The sequence below is a fragment of the Acanthisitta chloris genome, unplaced genomic scaffold, assembly GCF_000695815.1.
Source record: "Acanthisitta chloris isolate BGI_N310 unplaced genomic scaffold, ASM69581v1 scaffold26167, whole genome shotgun sequence".
Lineage (NCBI taxonomy): Eukaryota > Metazoa > Chordata > Aves > Passeriformes > Acanthisittidae > Acanthisitta > Acanthisitta chloris.
Genome location: NW_008683535.1, coordinates 1 through 20,514, shown reverse-complemented (window position 1 = coordinate 20,514; position 20,514 = coordinate 1). Strand labels below are relative to the sequence as shown.

Sequence of the window (20,514 nt, the reverse complement as noted above, 5' to 3'; positions counted from 1 at the left end):
GCTTGCAGGGCATCATCAAGGTGCTGTGTGCTGGTGTGGCACCAATACATGCTGGGAACATCCTGCTGTGGGCCTGTGGCAGGGCCTGAACTTTGGATCAGTGATGGAAAAGCAGTTGCAGGATGGGAACGGTCTTGATGGGAATGTGGCCAGGTCCAAGCCAGAACAGCACCTCAACGGAGACATTTACACCAAGGAGGAAGGGCAGAAGCAGAACTCCAACCCACAGCCCACTGGCTGTTTGCTTTAGCTCTGGGCAAGGTTTGGTGGACAAAGACCATCCTGTGTCAAAGCTCGTGTTGATTTGGGTAATTAACTGCTCCTGAAGAAATCCTTAATTTATTACTCTTATTTACGGGCATTGGCTTTGGGCTGGGATGATCTCCAGGCTGGGCACCTGTGCTGGCACGGAGCACAGCCTCCCACCAGTGCATGGGATGACAGTCCCTGGTCTCAGCTGTGCCTTTTCCTCCATGATTTTCTTGCTATAAGCCAGGTCAAGGCAGGCAGGTTTGCAGTGATTTGAACCAGCAAAGCACTGGCCAATTTTTCCTGAAGACCAGCACAAATCCACTTGATCCATAAGCATGCAGGGAAGGGCTTGGGTCTTCCACTTGGTCTTTCTTCTGTGCTGCAGGGATCACACTGGAAGCACATGGGAGAGGTGTAGGTTGTGTAAGACAGGCCAGAGGCAATGGTGATGGCAATGAAAGCAAAGCTTCACGTTAAAGGGTGTTTTTGAGTGTGTGGATGAGCCTCTACATGGAATAGGCAGAAAGGTGGAAGCTTCCCCACCATGTGGGAATTTATGTCAGGCTAATTCTTGCACTGAGCCACATGGAGCTGAGTCTAGGCTGGGGTAGTTAGGGCCGATTCACCCCCAGGTTTTGGCTCCAAGAGAGTTTGCCAGCATCGACACTGGCAAAAGACAGCATGGAAATGCCTCTCCTTCCCGGAGTGCCTGTGGTCACGGGGGCGGCCGGAGATGTAAAATATCTCATGACCTCATGCACTGTGCCAAGAGCATGCTCAGAAAAGCCAGTCTCTGCCGAGCTAATTCCAGCGCTGCTGGGATTCCCCCTGGAATACGTGGCCATATCAGCTTTCGCCGGAGGGTAAATGTGTGTTTGCCGGGAGCACACCAGAGGGTTTGGTGGGGCCAAGCGCTGCTGAAGGAAGGACTGGCAGTTCCCAGTGTGAGCACCTTGGCCTGGCTGAGATGAAATCTGCTGAGAGCAGGTTGGGTAGGCAGCATGAGAGATGAGCTCTTTCAGAGAGAAACTTGGTGCAATGTCCTGGTATCGGATTGAGTGATGCCTCCCAGAAATGCCTTGCTGGGGAGGCCAGATCTAGAGAGAGGGAGATATCAGCACTGATGCTCATCCCAAAGGACACCTGGGTCTTGCAGTCCCAGGTCTTGGCTCAGAGCAGATTTCTTGCAGGAGGGTAAAAACAGAGCGGAAGAGCAGAAATTATATCCTTTTGGCTCATTCAATTCAGCGTTGATGGAATCTGTCCCCACCAAGCCACTGATCCTTTCCAAAAGCAAAGGATCATGTCCTTGCATAAAGTTCACCCAGGGGTGTTTTTAAGCCTTGAAAACCACTTGGAGATATGAGGTGTATGGTAAAGAAGTGTCAAGGGAGGTGTTCCCTGCTTACTGCTCCTACAAGCACTGGGTAATACTGCTAAGGGTCCCTCAGGGATGTCAGCTCACATCTCACCTCTGCCCCAGTGCAACAAAGGAGACCAGCACTTGAATGTGGTGTTTGGAAAGGAGCACCTAAAGGGAGCACTGAAATGCAGTCTTGGGACACAGAGTCCAATTCGGGAGCTTGGAGGGAGGAGGATATTTGAGGCAAAATGATGGGCAGGTCCCACAGGGAGTAAAAAAAGTGGAGGATAAAAGAGTGCACAGAAGGCAAAGGCAAAGAGCTACTAAACCCCATCCAAAAACAAGGGCAAAATTGTTCACTTCCATGGTTAGTCACAACGAAAACATGGGCATTTCATAATTTCTTCCAGCTCAAGAAAAATACCCAGTTAGGGCAGTGAGAGCCTTGGCTGGGTCAGTGTGTGCTGGAGCCGAAGGAGACCCATGGCCCCTTCATCGACCCTGCGGGTGATTTTCTTGCTCTACTGGGAACTGAAGCATCACAGGGCTGGAGTGCCAGGGGAAAGTTCACAAATAATTCCCTCCCCAAATAAATTCCAGCTTGGGCAGGGAAGCAAAGCTACTGTGGGGCAGCTGAGCTGTGGGTGGAGTGGTGATGCACACAGGAAACCAGGTTTTATCACTTGGTGGTGAGCAGACAGGACTCTGCACCAAATCCCACTGTGTTTTCTGGAGCTTTACCTCAGGGTTTGGTCTAGGGTGATAAATTCTCTCATCTTTCTTGTCTAGTTTAGAGATGGGGAGGGGGATGACCAGAGGGTCATGATGCCCTGGTGAAAGATGGAGGAATGACCCTGAGAGCTGTTGCTCCATGTGGAAAGATGTAAATTTAGGGTACCACTGGGAATGATGCTCTGGACACCTGGGCTCAGCAGCACCAGGAGCATCAGCCAGGGTCATAAAAGGTGGGAATTGCAGCAGGTTTGGACATGTTTTCCTCAGCACTGCTGTCTGATGGCATGATACCCACTCCGGAGGAGGACTTTTATCAGCAAGGTTTTGATACACAAAGCTGAATCAGAAACAGCACATTGTTTCACCAAGCAATAATCTAAAGACACGGTTTACCAAGTAATTGAGCCCAGAGGGCATGAAAGATCCCTCCCTCTGCTTTAAACAAAGGATTTTAGGAGGGGGACAGGATGACCCAGATTATCCCCAGGAGGAACAGCAATTACCATCCCTCCTGGCAGGCTCAGCTGAGTGACCAGAGCCGAGTGAGCAGGCAGAATGAGGTGCTGGTTTATCCCCAGTGACTGCTGAGCTTTGTGCTTCTGCCTCTTGCTGCAAAGATTTTGGGCAGTTTCGGGTGATACCCCACTCTGGACCTGTCTGTAGAGTACAGGTGGAGGTGGCACCATGTTGGTTTTTATGATGCTGTTCTTTAATGGGAAGGGTGAAAACTGGGAGCTTCCCAACCGCTTGACTTGTGAACTTTGGGTAAGAAGAGAAGCTGTTCCAGAGGTGAGCTCATTTCTAACCCCGGGAAATGACTTCATGGACGTTGGTATTTACTCACAAAAACATTGCATGTCAGATGTCCCTGACTAGACTTTCTGTTTCGAGTCCAGTATGAGACAAAAATTTCCTTGGACCAGCTGCTCCTGAGACAATTCAAGGTTTGGAGGAGAAGAAGAATTGAAGGGGAAAAAAATCAGCATTAAAGAAAAAGTCTGGAATCATGAGGGGTTTCTGAGCAAAGGGGAGGTTTTAGCAGCCAGCCTGGCAGAAGCACCTGCCTGGGATGAGGATGGTGGGGATGAGGGTGCAGGTGATGGGTCCAGCTGAAGAATCACCCATCCTTACCCTCCATGACATTCAGCAGCTGGAGTTTCTCTCAGAGAGAAAAATACAAGTTTGTCTCTCTTTGGGAAGCCAAGATCCTGGCAGTGATTTATCAGGATAAACACCAGCAGGTTCCCTGTCCTGCATTTGCAATAGGTTAATGGAAGTTATATCCCACGCTGTTCTCTCTGGATGAAATCCCAGTTTATATGGGATGTCCGATGGAAAAACACAGCACTTGCATTTTTGTTCAAGGTCGGCTCATGCAGAAATTGCCAGCAGGGCTATACTACCCCATGTGGCTTTCTGATTTCTGTTTTCTCCAGCATCCTAGGATGAACCATATGGATTTGGGGAGATAAGTCCTGTTTGGGGATGCTGAGGGATGCTCTGTCTCCTCATGTCCCAGCACTGGGCTGCAGCTCTGAGGATGTACTGGGGCAGCATCCCAAAAGGAGGGGATTTTGAGAAGAGCCAAGCTGGGATGTATGGAAACAAGCCCTGCCTGCCAGCACTGTTTCCTAATCTTGGAGGCCAAAACTCTCTGATCGTTAAACCAGTGTTCAAAGATTCGGCTGAAGGCTGCTGAGCAGACAACATCCAAGCTGACCTTTGAGGGTAAAAAAAAAAAAAAAAAAATAAAAAGAGAGAAAACACAAGGGGGTTACTGTGCAAACGTTGGAGAAAAATAGTCATTTCAATAAGGGACCCCACCCTTAAATTAAGACTTATTGCTAATACATGCCCAGGACATTTCTGTGTGATGGTATGCTAAAAAAATCCTCTCCGAACAGGGACTAAAGGCTTTGTTGTGGCATGAGCAAGACTTACAGTTCCCAAGAAAAATCCTGTTCCTCTCTTGCATCACACAGTCGGGGATGGAGAGGACATTTCTAGACAAAAAGGCCATCAGCCAGGACAGAGGACAGACAGGGAATACATTCCTGACTCGCTATTTAATTGCTTTCATGCAGGTGCAAAGAGCTAAATGAAAGGAAAAATAAGGATGAGCGTGTGGGGCCGAATTAATCTCAGCTTTAAGCAGGAGCCTAATGCCAGGAGGAGGTGACTGCTGTACAAACAGACTTCTACCCAACTTCTTTGTGGGTTTTATGACATTTTCCCCCTCAGGGACCAGACTCATTCCCATGGCACTGGTGGGCAATGCTCTTCCAGGTAAGGAGGTGATGGGGACAGTCCTCTCCCATGTGGCAAGGGTGGCTGGTGCTCATTGGCAGTGCTGTTGGTGGGTCTGCTTTCCTCTTTCCTCTCATTTATATCATTTAATTCACATTTCCCATCATTTATGTCACATTTACTAAGTGATACAAAGCACTTTGGATGCAGGAACTGCTCTCTGTGGCTCTGAGCAGTGAGTTTCCAGCCTGATCCCTTTCAGCAGTTCCGTGCAGAAGTGATGGAGGTTTTAGGGGACTCCAGGGCTAATGTGGTCCAGCACCTGCAGCATCTCCCGAGTCTCAGAAGCCAATCCCTCTGCCACAAAATTCAACTCTTACATGCACAAAGGGGAAAATCTCCTTTTCTGCTTGTGCCCAGGAGCACTCCTGCATGCAAAGCAGCCTCATTGATGGTGCAACCCCACTCAGAGCTTGAGCATTTCCTCCTGAAAATAAGTAAGAGTAAGTTTAATGATGAAAAACCTAACCCAGAAAATTAATTTTCTCCTCTTGGGGAGGAACACAGAGCTATGTGCTCCTTAATTTAATAGCCCAGGAGAAGTGGAGGTCTATTGTCATGTAATGAAAGTGCTTGTGATGCTGCTGGGAGTGTGTTTGCCAGTGCTGGCCCCAGCAGGATTGGCTCTGTCACTCCCACAGCCCTTTTTCTGGCCAAACAAGTAGGTTGTCCTCAGTTTCCCTCCCTGCCCTTGCATTGCACATCATATTTTTTAAGCTCTTGTGAGCTCTTTGTCCCTCCCAGAGTCCTTCTCTCTCACTGCCTTATGCTGCAAGAAATACAGAAAGGACAAGATGGGAAGTGATCAAGTGCAGAAAAAAAAAAAGTGTATTCATTAAAATGGCAAAATGACCCAAGTTTCTCGTTATTAATCTCAGAGCATTCCCAGTCCAGGCACGTACCTGTGATGCTCCCACGGACCCGTGTGGTCCAGGAGCATTGCTGAGGTGTGTGTGAGCGTCTGCGAGTCTCCTGGTTGTCTGAGCAACGGGACATTCATCACTAACTCCAGGGATAATTAACTCATTTTCCTGTATTTATTAAAAAACAGTGCAGGCAGTGTTGGCACTTATCCCTCATGGAGCCACATTTGGCCACAACATCTTGAATTTTGGCCATTTCTTGTATTACAGCAGCTTTGTCATCATCCCTGCTGCCTGCTCATTAATCGGGCAGCTCGTTAAGATGATGAGGGCAGGGGTGCCAGCAGCTGCCTGAGCCAGGCTGCCCGTGAGTGCCCACCTTGCTTTGCCGGTGCAGGGGATGTTTGCAGCAGCACTCCCATCTCCAGATGTCTGCATACGCCTGTGCTAGCAGCAGTGTCGCTCCCGGCTTGGCCGCTGGCAAGGGAAAATTTTACTGCTTCAAGCTTTGTTGCAGAGATGTGATGCAAAGGAATATTGGAGCATCCTGACTCAGCACCGCAGCAGTGGGAGACCCGTGGGAAAGACACAGAGCATCTTCTCTTGGCGTCAGGGCATGCGTATGCCAGGTATGTTCCTATCAGCTGGGATAAATCCTGACCTGGACACCGGTTCCTCCTGGTTTCCTCCAGACAGCCAGCAAACAGCTTGGTACTTTTAAACTGCTTTTTCTTTTTGCTGTTTGTGTGTTGGGTTGGCTTTTGGGGAGGGAGGGCATGAAGGCAGCAAGGGGAAGGGGGAAGGGGGTTCGGGTTGGGGATGTTGGAGGAGGGAGGTTTGCTGCAAGGTGTCAGCATCTCCATCCTGCAGAGCTGGGGAGCCAGATTTGATCTCTGCTGCTCCTGTTATTTGTGCAAAGGTGAGGAATGCTTTATTTTGGTATCAGCAAACAGGAAGATGCTTGAAACAGTAAGAGATGTACTGTACCTGCAGCTGGGATTATTAACAGCTCGTGTTCCCAAGAGCTGGAAGTATTTGCCCTTGAAATGTGAGTTCTGCTCAGGAAAAAAGGGCAATTAAATCAAGTGTGGGGACCACCATGCTGCTCATCACCCCCCAGCCACCTCCCGTCTCTGTGGGGTTCTACCTTCCCCTCCTCCTCCTGCTTTGCCTCCCAAGGGAAAGGTACAGAGGTGTTGAGCTGGTACTGCTTGCGCCCTGGGAAGGTTCAGGGTCCTAAATACCACCGTGATCCTCTCCCAAGAACTGCTGTCAGTCCCTGAACAGTGTGGGATCTTCCTCCTGACTACCCCCAGGTGCTCCCACCCACAGCCCCAGATCTAGCATTGGAGATAGAGGTGGACCATTAAGATTTAACAGACTAAGGGGAAGGGCCATGGGGTTTCTAAAAATCTGAGCCCTGCTTGCAAACCCCGTTTGGAAGGACGAGTCCTTGAACTAAGCACGGCTGCCCCAGCACAGGCTCAGCCAGCTCTGGTATGACCCATTCCCAGCAGGATGCTGGCAGGCAGCAACTCGTCCCATGGTCCTGGCCACCACTCCTGCTTCCCAGCTGCTCAACTGCCTTGCAAAGGGCTAAAAATATATGTCTGTGTGAGCAGTCACTATAGCTCCAGCAGGGGTTAGACAGAGAGGGCGGCTGGCCCATGTCACCGTGACTGAGGGACGTGGCGGCTCAGCAAAATGGGCAGCACAGAGGGGACAGGCAGGGACAGGATGGGATAAGATGGGACAGGACAGGATCGGCAGGTTGCAGATGCCACTATCTCCCCATTTCTCCTTATACTGAACTGCAGCACACTACATAGCCCCCGAGAAGGGGTTCACTTTGCCACCCATGTTTTGGCAGGGGATGAGTGAGGAGCAGCTCCCTGCATCTCCCCACTGCCCCACCGTGCGGGAGGACACCAATGTCTCAGTTTCCACCTACCCCCAGTACTGGGTCGAGCCACAGTTCACACAAGCAGCAAAGGTCCGTGTGATCATCACAGCCATTTTCTTCTTGTTGGCGGCGGGCAGCAACGCGGCGGTGCTTGGCAGCCTGCTGAGGAAGAGGAGGAAATCCCACGTGCAGCCGCTGATCCTCAGCCTGGCTGTGGCCGACCTGCTGGTGACAGTGACAGTGATGCCCCTGGATGCGGCGTGGAATGTGACAGTGCAGTGGTATGGAGGGGACATCTCCTGCAAGATCCTCAATTTCCTCAAGCTCTTTGCAATGTATGCGGTCGCACTGGTGCTGGTGGTCATCAGCCTGGACCGGCAAGCAGCCATCCTCCATCCCTTCTCCCACACTCATCGCCGCAATGGGATGCTGCTCCGCGCTGCCTGGGCTGCCAGCGTGCTCCTGGCTTTGCCCCAGGTAGGAATCAGTGGTCTCCACGTGGAGTTTGCCCAGGCTGGAGTGGTTTTGGGGAAGGCATTCCCCATCCTGGCATCCCCAGTCAATCCATCCCAATCCATGGGCTCTACCACCACTGAGTTGAACTAAGCAATGTGGTTGTGCACTGGGTGTTCAGTGCTGCTTTGCACCTTCCTTACAGCACCTGTTCAGTGCCTCCATCAAGGTGTTACACTAAGGGCTAGGGAAAAATGATGTCCACTATTTTTTATTCCTCAGGCACATGATTATCTTCTCCCAAAAAATGCACCTCTGCAACACTGCAGTCAGTTGGAGCAGACCAAGGTGAACCTGAGCAGTTCCAGACCAAAATAACATTTCTTATGTCCAGAAAATGGGATTTCTCAGCCATCAGATCCCACCCACTTTGGCCATAGCCATGAGTTAGGTGCCCAGAGTGTCTCTCCCAGTCTGACAGCAGCAGGGAGGTGCTCTCCATGCACAGCCAGCAGCATCTCCAGGACATGGTGCCCCATTTCAAAGCCTCTCTGAGTTATTCTTTGGTTCTCCATTTCAGCTTTTCCTCTTCCACCTGCACACGATCCCAGGAGGGAACTTCACCCAGTGTGTTACTCACGGAAGCTTCCGAGCACACTGGGAGGAAACTGTCTACAACATGTTCACCTTCACCACCCTCTACATCACCCCCCTGAGCGTCATGATCGTTTGCTACATCCGGATTCTTTGGGAGATCAGTAGACAGCTAAAGATCAATAAAGGTAAGTAGGTCCCCAGCCCTTTTAGTGTCCACCAGGACTGCATGACTGAACCTTCTCCAGCCTGATGGTGTTGTTGGGTCTGTGACAACACCCTTTGAAGGATATATCAACTAAGGGGTTTTCCACAAACTTCTTGACCCCATTCCTCACTGTCTTCTGCTTCCTGCAGACCATGGACCTGAAGGAAGCAGAAGGTCATGAGATGGTCTTCCATCTCTGGCAGAAAGCACAATCACAGATGGTTGCTTTCCTCATTTTCCCCTATCTCCAACTATCCTTTTGACTTTCCCTGGCAGGTTTGACAAGAAATCAGAATGACCACATCTCCAAGGCACGCATGAAGACTCTCAAGATGACCATAGTGATTGTTGCCACCTTCATCATCTGCTGGACCCCATACTACCTCCTGGGCTTGTGGTACTGGTTCCAGCCAGCCATGATCCAAAAGATGCCGGAGTATGTCAACCACAGCTTCTTCCTCTTTGGCCTGCTGCACACCTGCACTGACCCTGTCATTTATGGACTGTACACTCCCTCCTTTCGGGAGGATGTGCAGTTGTGTCTCAGGGGCATTGAAACAGCCATCACCAGGCACAAAAGACAAAACCCCATCTCAGCCTCAGAGAAGAACATCAAGGACGGTGCTGTAAATGGTGGGGTGGCATCAGGGGGCTCCAATGGGACAACTGCCAGCACAGTGTGATGAAGAAATGTACCCACGAGGAGATGGGTACAGCTTCAGGGGCTGCTTTGTCCCATACGATCATTCTGGAGAATGTCCTGATGAGGTTTCTCACACAGCTTTGGTGTGTGAGGGTCTCTGGCCAGAAACTGGGAATATATTTTCCACCTGTACTCAGGGTGAAAAAAATTTGGGGGTATTTATGGTCATTCTGCCATATTCTGGCAGAATGAGACAACTAGAAATCATCCTGTTTGTACCCAACGCATGCCCTAGTGCTGATTCTGGGATTAAACATAAGACACACTTCCAGCATCAACCCCTGGGAGGAGGCTCACCATCTCCTCTATGATCTGGTGTCATGCCATGGGGTGGCCAGTCTTCAAGTGCCCTTTGCACCTACACCAGGTGCAGAGCTGCAAGGATGCACAGAGCTAAGTGGTGTCACCCTGAGGCTGCAAAGGTGTGATCACAGGTTTTCACTCCATTTTTTCCCATCTCTTGTAGGAAAAGTTCTCTGGAAATGTCAGATCTTCTGGCACAGAGCCTGCCCAGATCTCTCATGTCTGTGTGACAAACCTTGGGAAAGATCAGCATTAGTCCCCCTGGACACGGTGGGGAGTGAGGGAGTCCTGCAGGGATGGAGGGGCTCGGGCAAGAGTGGTGCAACAAACTACAGTCGAATGAGGTTTCTTCTCTCTTTTGGAGATAGCCAGAAGGGAAAACAGGCCCTGCTACTTTGTTCTGGTGTGCAGAGAATGGTTTGGACACATCAGCTCTCTGGATCACTGGGCTGACCGGAAAGGAGGGTATTTGGGGTAACCAGAGAGTAAGAACCAGACCAGTCACTGCCCAGCCCCTCTTGACCTCTCTGTCCCCATGTCCCAGGGCACAAGCTGGCAGGTTTCAGACCACATGCAGGACACATTTGCTTTACCCAAAGAGCTTGACCCAACACCAGCCCCTCGGCTCTGTCCCAAACAGAGCAGGAGCAGCCACTCTACAAGTGATGCCCAGAGTGTCCCAACAAGGAAGGTGATGGGAAGCATCTGGTAGGTGGAGGGCCCACCAGCACCTCTTAGTGCCAGGTGGGAGGGTGAGAGGTTTTGGCTGCACTGTGAGGGTAAGGAAGGCTGCTAGAGGGATCAGCTAAACTGTGGTGAGTAATATGGATTGTTTGCTTTCCATCACTGTGCCAGAAGTTGTTTGGGAAGGTGGAGGTCTCTTCTCTGGGTGTGGGTTGAAGAGATGGGTTTATTCAACTGTGTTGTCTTTTCCAGGCTATTAGGAATAGTGGATTATGCCTTTGTTCGTTCTCTGCTGATTGTTATTAAATGCATTTTTTCCTTTTGAAGAGAAGTTTAGTTTTGAGCCAGGTGGGTTGTTGTTTTTTCGGTTTTGTGAAATCTTTGGGCAGCTCAGGAGCTCTGGACTTGGCAGGAGGCAGTTCCTTGGCTATTTTTGTGGCCACCACAGCTTTGAATGAGCATCTGGACTTTATCAGGATGAAAGAGCTTTGTTTTAAAAACAAGTCTTGGCTTGCTGTGGTTGCATGCATAGGGAAGCTGGGAGGTGTCTCCCCCAAGAAAGCAAATTCCCTTTGGGCACTGAGCTTTCTTGACCCTGTCTCCAAGCCGAATGGCTCCCCATCAGTCAGACAGCATCTCTCCCAGTGCCCCAGCTAGCAAATTATTAAAATTGGAGGGGTAGCAAGCAGTCCTTGCAGGGTGACTGAGGCTGAGCAAGGAGGATAGGGCCAGCCACCGTGCTCAGGGTGATGCTGAGCTGTAGATGGGTGTAAGCACTTGCCTTTCCCTATGCCAACTATCATTTATGCTAAACATGCTGCCCAAGGAGACAAAAAATCAATTAGAACTGCAGGAGACCAGACCAACTGGTGGGGATTAGTGTGAGCCATTTAGGAAGCATCCAAACTCCAATGAGATGCATAATTGCAGTTTGGCTTTCCTGGGCCGGTTCTGCTCAAGGTTAATTACACAATGCTAACAGAGCAGGGCTGGCTGCTGCCAGGCTGGCAAAAAAGGGCTTCTTGTAAGGTGATGGGAATGACTTGCAATAGGGGAAACTAACTGATTCATCAGATGCTCCTTTGGTCTCTCTGTTTACACTACTGATGACAGCTGATGGGAGGCAGACCTTAAAGGTGCGTTGGTTTTCTGGCAAGCCTTGAGTAAGCAGGAAAGTGTCTTTAATCTAGTGAAAACTTTCTTCATCCACTTTCTGCTGAGAGGGAGAGAACAGGTCCAGCATTGCTCGTGCACTTAAGACCACTTATCTCCTCGTGCACCGAATTAAGAGAGCTTAAAGACCACCTCTGAGGAGTAAGAAGCACGTTTTCCCTTGTGGGAGAGACCCACCAACTTTACACCTCATAGGTACAGTGAGAGGGCAGGAACAGGTTTAGCTTTGGGTGGACTTGATGATTTTAGAGGTCTTTTCCAACCTAAATAATTCTATGAAGAGTAGGAAAATTGGGGTGCTGGCAAGCATGCACACCTTGGTCCTTAGGGGGAACACAACACATCCCTTGGGATGCTTACAGGCACTCCAGCACTGCTCTTTCTGCCTGCCTGTTTGATACCTTCCCTCCCATTGCTGGTGCTCAAAGTGACATTTTGTGAAGCCTGAAGTGTGGGCAAGGTGCCCAAAATGACAGCTTTCATGAGAGAAGGAAAATGTCACTGGGAGAGTGTGCTGCCAAGCCATGTGCCCACCACATGCAGGAAGGGGGAGTGAGCAGGTGGGCAGCACCTCCCTGGGGCAGCTGGGATCGACCTAGGACTGGGTTCTGCCAGAGATGGACTAAAGCCCAGGCCTGGATTGAATATCCCTGCATTTCTGATTCTGCATTTCTGAAATTTGCTCATACTTTAGAGAGCAAAAGATTTTTTGCATCGCTCATTGGGAACATGAAGCCTGGAGCCTCACTTCTCCCCACCACCTGCTTTCTTTGCAGGTTCCTTCTCTCCCCATGTTGCCTCAAACCCCTGATCTTCAACAGCACCTTTCTCCTCAGCTTGCTCCTGAGATCTCCATAGATATATATAAAATATATAGAGAGACAAAAAATACTTTTGTATATATTGCCTATTTCCCCTTGTGAGAGGAAACTTCTCTCACTTCCCCAAAATTTGCCTGTTCCCCCAGGAAGCACCAGTTGCTATGCTTCTTGCAGTCCCAGCAGGATCAGATTTGTCCAGCTCAGTAACAGTTCCTTAATATTCCCCACGCTAACCTAACAAACACGTTAATAAGTGCAGGTAGCTCTATATTTTACAACTCCTCGACCTCGCCCTGGGCTGCCCGTTTCAGACACAGCAGTGCTTTGTTCAGAGGAAATTCTGATTCATTCCCTGTTGGTGTTTTTATAGCACTGTGCATGTTCAAAGAGCCACGCAAGTGGCTTAAGAGGCTAACACAAACCTTGGGTTAATTCATAATACTGTTAGATACTCAGCACAATACCCGCATTAATCCAGCTGACTGCATCTCGCCACGTTGGGAAACACATGCTGAAATCAGCAGGGAGCACAGAAAACAAGCGTGGGAGTAGGATATTAAGTATTTTGCCAGCCTGCTAGGTAGAATCCAAGCACCTTAAATGTATTTAAAATATTTTCCCAGTGTTGTTGCCTCGCTCTGCAGCTGTGGAGCTGAAGCACTGAGAAGGCTGTGTCCAGCATCCCTGCAGGCCTGGCAGAGTGAGGTACAAGCAGTCACATCCATCAAGACTTACACCCTACCTGCAGCCACCTCTTTTTATTTTTTGGGTCTATTCAAACTGATCAAAGCAGAAAAAGCTGGGTTTTTTTTTCCTTTAATACCTGCTGATTTCATTGCAGAGCTGGACTGTGCGTGTCTGCCATGAGCCCCCCACGATGCTTTCTCTCTGGGGACATAGCCTGGAGCTATTATTACTCCTTTTGCTAACTCTCAGAAACTTTCCTATGCAAAGAAACCCTAAGAAAAGAGCCTCAAACCCCTGCTGTGTTCCTTTCATCTGGCTCAGGAACTCCCAGGTTTGTGCCTTTCCCTGCGGTGCCAGCAGCCAGCCATCCCACAACTGCTGCAGAACCTCCTCCTTTCCCAAAGGGCCCCAAATAGCCCATCTGTTCAAAAAAAAAAAGGGAATTTTTTTGTAGACATACAAGGCTTTTTGCAACCAAATACCCTTTAGACAGCATCCAATACTTCTATGTTTTCTGGCTGGCACATTACCTCCTCTAAACATGCTGAGGTGGATCAAAAATGGGCAAATATTCCCAGAACCCCCATGCATGTCTCAAACCCCAAGTTTCTGCATTGAAATATCAAGGAGTAAACTACTCTAAAGTAGTCGAATCTGTTGCACAATGAATTATTGGTTTATGTGTATTTTAATTGCAAATCACTGCTATAATTAGCAGGGACACTTCTTGGGCTGAGGCGCCGCAGTGTGCTTTGACAGTGAGCATTATTAACAGGCTGTAAAAGGCAAGGGGGAATTGGATTATCATGTTCTTGTTTTGCAAGCTGTATGGTGAATAAATAAATTTGTTCTGGCAGCAAAATTAACTGGGATAAATGCATCTAGCTCCATCCACCAAGAAGAGGGGGTGCTGTAAATTAAGTTGTTCTCAGCTTTGAGTTAAAAAAACCTGATTACCAGGTCATTATTTCTGGCAATTAGGTACCAGAACAACATCAGAAGAAGATTTTCTTTGAAATATTTAATGAGTAAGGTAGTAATCACAGACTCATTTGCTGCAAAAATGTGATGAGATTGTTTTCCTTTTTTGTGGTTAGGGTTCACTATGCAATGAAAACCAGAGTTTATCAACTCTGCTAAAGCCTGGATTGCAAGACTGAACTGTGGCACACACCTGACTTCTCTTTGCCTAGGAACCCTGGGTCTTCATGGGGTCATCCCATGCCCAGTGACTAATCAGAGGTCACTTCGTCGCTCCTTTTTCTGTTTCAAGCAGCTGTAGGTTGTTTTGTAACAACCACAAACACAGACGACTTGGACAGGAGGGAGAAAGTGTTGCCCTGCGTGTGTTGCATGACTAACTTGTGCATCCCTGTGTGTGTTCTCTAACAAACCCCCAGTTTGATGATAATCCTTATTCAGTATTGATGCTGATAGGCCTGAGTTTCTCTGACCTGCACACTAAGCAAGTCCAAGAGAGATCATGGCTGAGAGCACAAGCCTTGTAGATGTTTGTGCTGGTTTTGTCCGAGGGCAGAGTGAATTTTCCTCACAGCAGCTACTGGAGGGACTATGTTTTGGATTTGTGCTTAGCTGCCAGCTGGGGTTAAAACACAACAATGTTACACAGAGGGGGAAAAACATTCTATTTTTTAATTCAATGAACTTCAAAAAAACATTCATTAACTTATTCCATTTTGGCAGTTGATTATGTTTTATTTCTTGTTGGTTGTTGTTTATTTTTACAATCACTATGCTCAAATATAAAATTTCCTGGCTAAAGTTAGTTTTAAAAGTTTAAAAGTAATCCCACCTGCATTGACACATGATAAACATCACTAAATTCAGTTTCTGAAAACATACTGGTAAGACTCCCAACAAGTTGCTTTGTCTGACATACAGAAAAATACTCCTTTCCAACTTGTGCAAACATACCTCAGCTTGACAAAAAGGAGTTACACCTGAGTGTTTCCACACTTAGTTTTCATTAATTTTAACTTTTTTCTTATGGACCCTTAACAATTGGTTCATGCTAAGCTGCACCATTGTGATCCTTTTCAGCTGTCCTGGGCATCCTCATGAATCACAGGAACACAGAAATAATAAATACAGAGATGCCATGAGGATTAATAAATTGGTGACAGAACAGGAAAGCTCTAGGCACCTTTATTTCCAGAGCTCTGGCACAGATGCAGTGCGTTGCAGATCAGCTATTCTTAAGGCACGTGGTGAAAAGAACAGTTTATCATCTCGGGGTCTTCATCTCTCCGAGTCAAACATTTTATGCCAGTAGTAGACAAAGGTTGGCGAGTTGCTGGCCCCTATCACTACGAGCAGCAGCAGATACAGCATCATCATTATGGCAAATCGGTGGGTGTAAAACCAGGAAGATTGACTAGAAGGTCAGAAAAGGGAAAAGGGCATGAATTGTCTCAGAGATGCACAAATACCTTGGCAATCAGTATCTTAGATTTCATTATTTTAAACAAGCAAATGCAATAAAAATAAATTTGTTCCACAGTTCCTATAACTAACAAATCCTGATTCCACATCCCTTTTCCCTCAGTCTGTGCACAGTCCTGTCTTTTCTCCTCCTGTTCACACCTTTCTCTGTGGTTTGGAGCTGGAGCTGCCTGGCCTGCACACACGTGTTGATTAGCTGGGCGAATGCTGCCACTCAGGATAGATAAAGGCAGAGTCAGGACTGCCCTAGTCTTAAGAGCTGCACTCACCAGACTTTCACTCTTGGTTTCCTACCACAAACAGATTATAAGAACTCTCAAGGATATAAAGTGCTTGCATGTCTGGTGAAAAAGCAAGTTTAGCTGAGCCTAGGAGTGTCAAAGAGTGAGACAGAAGCAACGTGATGGAGTAAGCCTATTTCTGTAGGAAACAGGAATAAAAACAAATTCTGGTAGTGCAGCATATATTTCTGTGTTTTTTCAACAATGGAAAGTGTTTATCTGGCTGTTATAGCACACTCATCACTCCAGACAGCTGAACTCTTACCTCCTATGCTGTTTCTGTGAATACACTAGCAAGTACTTCACTCGTAAAAGCTGGTTGTTTGTGACGACAAAGTATTTCTGTGGTACATCTCCCCCTTCACTGTTTTTCACTCTTGCTCTTTTTCTGTCTATTTCTGCTGAATCTGAATTGGGAAAAGAAAAGAAGAGGATTCAGGTGGAACAGAAGAGCAAAAAAAACCCAGACAAAACTTCAAAGAACTGTAAAAAAAAGCAAAGAACAACACCCCCATACACACCCCTGAGAAGAATGGGAATGAGATAACCAAAGACCTAGTCTTGGTATTCCCCTGAATCCCTCAGCATCCAAGAATAGACTGAGAAGTTTGCTTGAGGCTATGCCACTCCTAGTCATCCTTGGTATGGATGACATTATGGCCCAGCTCAGGGTGACAAGGAGTTGGGTCTCCCACTCAGTGCTCGAGGAGCTGCTAATATTAACAGGGAAAGAAAAACAACATGAAGGACAGACGGAACTACAACACAGAGTTATTATTGCAATGCTCACCTTTCTTTTTCACCTGACACTTTACATCAGGGTGGTCAATGATCTCACAAACAGCCACACAGCTGAGGATAGAGCCCAGAGCGCTTCGCTGCCAGCCGAGACCGTGAGGGCTGTAAAGCAGAGCCAGGCTCAGGTCACTGGTCAGGTAGGTGCCTTCACCAAACAGGGATGTCTGAAACAGAGCAGAAATCTATCCTAAGATCCTGTGGTGCAAACCTCAAACGAGCGTTCTTTGCTTTCAGACTGGCAGTTCTGCTTCTGAAGGTAGATTACGAAAGGCTTTTCTGACCCATGTTGGGCCTGGTCCATGCACTGTTTTTGTCCTGGCACAACTTCCTCAGGGTGGGGCTGCTGCCCTCTCCCATCCCTCAAATTAGCTGCCTGGCACAGCCCGTGGTGTGGACAGATTCATGCTTTCCCGGATTTGGGTTTAGTTTGCCAGCATAAGTACTTTACATCAACACGACTGCCCTGCTGTTAGGAGGCATTTCATCAACTTATTCATTCATATGATCCAACCTCCCCAAACAAGGCAAGGCTTTACTTCATCTAAATCCATGCTTCATTATAAAACAGGGAAGTACTTTTCAACTGTAAATCCCTTTCAAATAGAAGTGTTTTAATAACTTGGAATCAGAGGATTTGCCACACTGGCTAAAACTATAAATCCATTAAGTCCATTGCTCTTAGTGAGCCACTACTCATAGAGAATGTGGGGAAAAAACATCGTCCAGGTTGACTGGAAGGTCAAGCAGGTGCTGTGCCAAAGCTGCCTTACAGCTGATACAAAAATCCAGGAGGCTCAACTGCCTTTCCACTGAAATTGGAAGAGGTGAAAATCCTATGGGATGTCTCCCTAAACCTGCCCATTTAAAGAAGGCTCCACTTGTGATTAGCACCTAAACCTTTGCTGATCTAAACATGAGGGAGGCAGAAAGAGAATCTCTGCACTGCTTGGGCCACTATTCTCCTCTGCTCCCATGGACAGGCTGTTCCCTGCTGCAGGCTGTCAGGCCAGTATTTGAGAGGAATTACACTTCCTTACAAAGAAGCAAAGCACAGTCACCATTTGCCATGCTGTAGCAAAGAGTTTTGTGCCACTTCCAGTCTTTACCCTCAGGCTGCAGCAGAAAATCCAACACCACCCTCCACAAAGAGCTACACTGGAGTGAAAACAGCAGTACAAGATCATCAGCACATTTTATACCCCTGGAGGAATCTGGGCCTATTTTTAAGAAGAGTCTCTAGCTACAAGTGACCAAGAGAAGATGGTGCCAAGACCAGGAGCCTCACCCTGTTCAAATGGCAGTGCAGGCCGTTGTGCAGTATGGAATGGAAGTTCTCCAGGCGGCTCCCGTGGAAGGCATAGATGAGGTCCCGCTCTCCCTTGGTCTCAGCAAACTTGGCGTTCATCTGATCACAATACACGATCTCAAAGAGGTAGTCTGGAGCAGGAACTGCAGCCCCAGACATCCCTGTGAGTTCCTGGATCTTCTCGTACTGAAAAACAGGAAGGAATATAAGTGTTGGTTTGTGGTGTTAGATTACTCACTGGAAACTCTGCTTATTGTGCCTTCACATTGCTTAACGTATTCTGATGCTTTTCTGAGTTAGAATTCAACACGGTCACAATTCAGGAGGAGTGAGAGGACAGCACAAATTTTGACAGTCTCTTGCTGTAAAAATTAAATCCTAATTCTTCTTTCCAGAAAAAAACCCCACCCTGAATTGTGATTATGAATTAATTAATGATGTAAGGAAAATATCACAATTATGCTTTGGCTCCTGAGAAAATATACTAATCCGCTGATCTTGGAAGAGGAAAAAATTGAAAACAGAACTTGTTTTCATCTTGCTACTAATCTCTACAACTATTTTGATCTCTGATAAGTACCTCAGTGGCTCTCAACCTTTCCATTTTTGGGGCACTATGCAGAAGATAAAGTCTTTCTCTGTGCCAACAGGACATGAGTTGGACTCTTTTGTCTACAACATGCTATATCAACTGGAATCATTGCCCATCATCAAGTACTGACAGTGATAACTATTTCTTCCAACCAGTGTTCCTGAATATTTTATTTTAAAAAAAAACCCAAACAACCCTCTCTGTATACAGGGGAAAAAAATGGACTCACACTGAACTGTTAAGCTCTCACAATAACCAACTTAATTCTGGCAGGAGGAAATACTCTCTGAAGTGTAAATTTGTCCTAAATGACAAATTCTATTCAAGACTTTCAGAACTCAGAACTTACCTCCTGTTTCTTAGTACTTTGTATCACGAAGACCTTTGATGACAGAATCCAACTAAACAGGTCCCAGGTCCTTTTATCTGTGTTTGGAACAGATTCCAGGAGTTCTTTCAGGCTTGGTAGAGCGTTGGTATCTGCAAGCTAACAACAGAGGCATTTAGCACAAGCTCCATTGTGATTAAACAGGGACCTCTAGTGAAAACAAAACTATATTTCACCCCAACAAACTAAAAAACAGGTTCTGTCCTGATATATAAACATTTGTATCCAGTTTGTGGGGAAGTTTGTCAGTTTCTCTGAAAGCAAATACCAGACAAGCTATAAATATTTATATTTACCAATAATATATGTAAGGTATTTACAGGAACACACCCCTAAAGAAAACAAGCTGTCACAGGGCAGTATGTGAGCAGGAATATATGGGGGTGTTCAGGCCATGTAATATACAGACTGTTCAGTGATAACTTGAATTTCACATAGGGCTACCTCTTCTAACACTTCATGGAATCATAAGGTAAGAAAAGCCCTTTAAGATCGAGTCCAACCCTTAGCACAGCCCATCACTAACCATATCCCCAAGTGCCACACCTACATCCTATCTGAACATTTCCTGGGATGGTGATTCCACCACTTCCCTAGACAACCTGTTCCAGTGCTGGACCACCCTTCCAGTGAAGAAATTTTCCATAATATCCAATCCAAACCTCCTCTGAAGCAGCCTGAAGCTGTTTTCTCTTGTCCTGTCCCTTATTACCTGTTGTCTACCCCTTCCTTCTCATCCCCACACTGAGTGATCACATCCCATCTGGCTGTTTCCAACCTGGAGCAGTTTGAGGCTATTTCCTCTTGTTCTGTCCCTCATTACCGGCTGTCTATCCCTTCCTTCCCATCCCCACACAGTGATCACATCCCATCTGAGTGTTTCCAACCAGGAACAGCTTGAGGCTGTTTGTTTTCTCTTGTCCTGCCCCTTATCACCTGTTGTCTGTCCCTTTTTACTTCCCATCCCCACACTGACTGTTCATGTCCCTGTCTGGGTGTTTCCAACCTGGAGCAGTTTGAGGCCATTTCCTCTTGTCCTGTCCCTTATTACCTGTTATCCATCCCTTCCTTCTCATCCCCATACTGAGTGATCACATCCCATCTGGGTGTTTCCAACCTGGAGCAGTTTGAGGCTGTTCATTTCTTGTCCTACCCCTTATCACCTGTTGTCTATCCCTTCCTTCCCATCCCCACACTGAGTGTTCACGTTCATCTGAGCATTTCCTAGTCTGGGACTACTGCTCAGCATCCCAAAGACACTCTTCAACCTGGAGCAGTTTGAGGCCATTTCCTCTTGTCCTGTCCCTTATTACCTGTTATCCATCCCTTCCTTCTCATCCCCATACTGAGTGATCACATCCCATCTGGGTGTTTCCAACCTGGAGCAGTTTGAGGCTGTTCATTTCTTGTCCTACCCCTTATCACCTGTTGTCTATCCCTTCCTTCCCATCCCCACACTGAGTGTTCACGTTCATCTGAGCATTTCCTAGTCTGGGACTACTGCTCAGCATCCCAAAGACACTCTTCAACCTGGATTCCTCGGCTGGATAAACGCTTCATCCTGCCTTATCCACGACCCTAAGGCGCCGCTGTCCTCACCCCCAGCGGCAGCTGCTGCCCCGCGGGGCTCACTCACC

The 20,514-nt window shown here is 47.6% G+C and overlaps 2 protein-coding genes across 2 annotated transcripts; one reads left to right on the top strand and one right to left on the bottom strand.

Moving 5' to 3' along the window:
* Nucleotides 1–7,393: 7,393 nt before the first annotated feature.
* On the top strand, nucleotides 7,394–9,361 carry LOC103806303 (gonadotropin-releasing hormone II receptor-like). The gene is made up of 3 exons (XM_009078984.1): nucleotides 7,394–7,900; nucleotides 8,457–8,658; nucleotides 8,955–9,361. Exons 1-3 carry the CDS (start codon nucleotides 7,394–7,396, stop codon nucleotides 9,359–9,361), a joined length of 1,116 nt encoding a protein of 371 aa, XP_009077232.1.
* Nucleotides 9,362–15,308: 5,947 nt separating this feature from the next.
* PARP16 (poly (ADP-ribose) polymerase family, member 16) lies at nucleotides 15,309–18,976 on the bottom strand (the record flags this gene model as incomplete). Its single annotated transcript, XM_009078983.1, has 5 exons — nucleotides 15,309–15,444; nucleotides 16,059–16,200; nucleotides 16,584–16,755; nucleotides 17,877–18,083; nucleotides 18,839–18,976. Coding segments are annotated over 5 exons (795 nt in total), but the record flags the coding sequence as incomplete, so codon positions are not given.
* Nucleotides 18,977–20,514: the final 1,538 nt, after the last annotated feature.

Excerpts from the sequence above, each read along its gene's own strand:
- LOC103806303 (XM_009078984.1), top strand. The coding sequence starts at position 7,394 with ATGAGTGAGGAGCAGCTCCCTGCATCTCCCCACTGCCCCACCGTGCGG. Across the intron at positions 7,901-8,456 it reads TGCTCCTGGCTTTGCCCCAG|CTTTTCCTCTTCCACCTGCA; the intron begins GTAGGAATCAGT and ends TCTCCATTTCAG. Across the intron at positions 8,659-8,954 it reads ACAGCTAAAGATCAATAAAG|GTTTGACAAGAAATCAGAAT; the intron begins GTAAGTAGGTCC and ends TTTCCCTGGCAG.